This window comes from Prunus persica, chromosome G7 (genome assembly GCF_000346465.2).
Source record: "Prunus persica cultivar Lovell chromosome G7, Prunus_persica_NCBIv2, whole genome shotgun sequence".
Taxonomy (NCBI): Eukaryota; Viridiplantae; Streptophyta; class Magnoliopsida; order Rosales; family Rosaceae; genus Prunus; species Prunus persica.
The window spans coordinates 5,708,256-5,710,580 of record NC_034015.1 but is presented as its reverse complement, the minus strand read 5'-3'; the positions used below and the strand labels follow the sequence as shown (position 1 = coordinate 5,710,580).

The 2,325-nt window shown below is 39.9% G+C and overlaps 1 protein-coding gene across 1 annotated transcript; it reads left to right on the top strand.

Annotated features, from left to right (window-relative positions):
- On the top strand, positions 423-1,097 carry LOC109950330 (uncharacterized mitochondrial protein AtMg00810-like). The gene is made up of 2 exons (XM_020568892.1): positions 423-552; positions 760-1,097. The coding sequence occupies exons 1-2, from the start codon at positions 423-425 to the stop codon at positions 1,095-1,097; spliced, it is 468 nt and encodes a 155-aa protein (XP_020424481.1).

The following is a 2,325-nucleotide window of genomic DNA, read 5'->3' as shown; positions in this document are numbered from 1 at the left end:
ACTTTGAAGCATAAAGCTGATGGTTCTATTGACCGTTACAAGGCTAGATTAGTAGCAAAGGGTTATACTTAGACCTATGGAGTGGATTATTTGGAGACCTTTGCTCCGGTGGCAAAGCTCAATACTGTGCGTGTACTATTGTCCCTGGCTGCTAACCGCAACGGGCCCTTATTACAATTTGGTGTCAAAAATGTGTTTCTACATGGTGACCTCAAGTAGGAGATTTACATAAATCTCCCTCCTGGTATTCCTGTAAGCTGCGAAAGTCTTTATATGGATTAAAGCAGTCTCCAAGAGCATGGTTTGGGAGATTTACAGCATCTATGAAGAAATTTGGGTATGTGTAGAGTAACTCAGATCATACTTTGTTTCTAAAGCGTCATAAAGGTAAATTGACAGCTTTAATTATTTATGTTAATGATATGATTGTGACTGGAAATGATCAAGCAGAAATGCAAAATCTTCAGAAGTATCTGGCTTCCGAGTTTGAGACGAAGTCATTGGGTGATTTGAAGTACTTTCTTGGGATTGAAGTTGCCAGATCTAAACATGGTATCTTTCTGTCTCAAAGAAAGTATATTTTGGATTTACTTGCAGAAACTGGAATGTTAGATTGTAAACCAATTGATACCCCTAGTGAACAGAATCATAAGTTGGGGTTGTATCCTGATCAAGTCCCTACAGATAAAGAGTGTTATCAATGACTTATGGGGAAATTGATTTATTTATCTCATACACGTCCTGATATTGTATATGCAGTAAGTGCAGTGAGTCAGTTTATGCATTCTCCTAGTGAAGATCATATGGGTGCTGTGATATGCATCTTGAGGTATCTGAAAGTAACTCCTAGAAAGGGGTTAATGTTTTGCAAGTATGGCCATACAGATGTGGAAGGGTATACAGATACTGATTGGGCTGGTTCAGTCACTGATAGATGTTCTACATCTGGGTATTTCACATTTGTTGGTGGTAATCTTGTTACTTGGAGGAGTAAAAAGCAAAAAGTGGTGTTTAGGTCTAGTGTCGAGGCCGAGTACCGTGGGATGGCTCAAGGTGTGTGCGAGTTACTGTTCACCCGTTTGCATGTTTACTCCTGAGGTGGAAGGGCGAAGTTCCCCACTGGCTTGGAGACCACTTGTTGGTCGACAAGTCAGCTTTCTTTGGTGTGTGAGCGTGCCACTGCTATCAATATAAATCCCAGCAGACTTATTTTTAGAATGGATAACTTGCGCCTCAAGTTACTGACTTCTAAAACAAATGATTGTGAATTTGGGTGAGGAACATCTCCCAAGTAAGTTCTTTTCTTGCCTCAGACTGGTGAGGACTTTCATAATTTATCTCAGTATCAAATGGTTGTTCTGGCCAGAATAGATAATAATAAAGTAGACTGTTTCAGGCAGAATTGCCTTTTACAAAATTAAGAAGGGAGAAATCAACTCTAGAAAGACAAAAAGATGGTTGGAATCCCATTTCTGCCTGGGTAGAAACTTCTGATCCGGGCTGGACTGGGTATATCTGTGCTGGACTGTGCTGTCAACAACTTTAGCTGCTTGGCTTCAGCTGTAAATCGATACCAAAGTTCAATTTTGGCAGAGCTTCAATCTATTTCAAGCTTTGGGAGACATTTGAGCGGGCAGAACTGCAGCTTCTTCAGTTTGAAGGGACAGAAGTGGCTATTCTCGAGGATTTAGCAGGCTGGAACTATGCTGTAAAATTTGTTGAGGTTTTCATATTTGTGAAAACTCAAACTATGTTTGTCTTGGCTTTTGCTGAACCAAATTTGTAACGAGAGGGATCTCGTTTTCAGAAGACTTATTTTCTAAATCTGAACTTTGGAATTCTGATCTAAAGCTGTTTTTTCTCTTGGGATTCAAGTGAGCTTTTTCTTGTTTGTTTTTTTTGATTGGATTGATGAATTGAGTGTCCTTTGTTTCTTTGCCTTCTTTCGCTTTTATAAGAGATCCTCCTAAGGAGGTCATTTTTAATCTTTAAACAATGGGCGGCAAAAAGATCTCTTATAATGTAAAGTAAGAAGGGTTTCTTAGATAGGTTCTGAGCAGTCACCTCCTAAAAACAGTCCCTTCCCTGGTTTCCTGGGTGGCAGCTTTCTAATTCAACCAACGCCACCGTCTGTGTGGGCTTTTTATGGCGGTTTTGGCTCTTTTTCTTTTGTATTTTCTGAGTGGTTCCCTGTTTCCCGTTCTAATTTAGAAAGCGTGATCCGTGAATTTCTTGGGAGATGGTGTATTGATTTGGAGCAAAATCTTGAACACAGATGGGTTTTTGATCTTCAATTAGTAGTGTTTCAGAGACGTCCCTCTCACA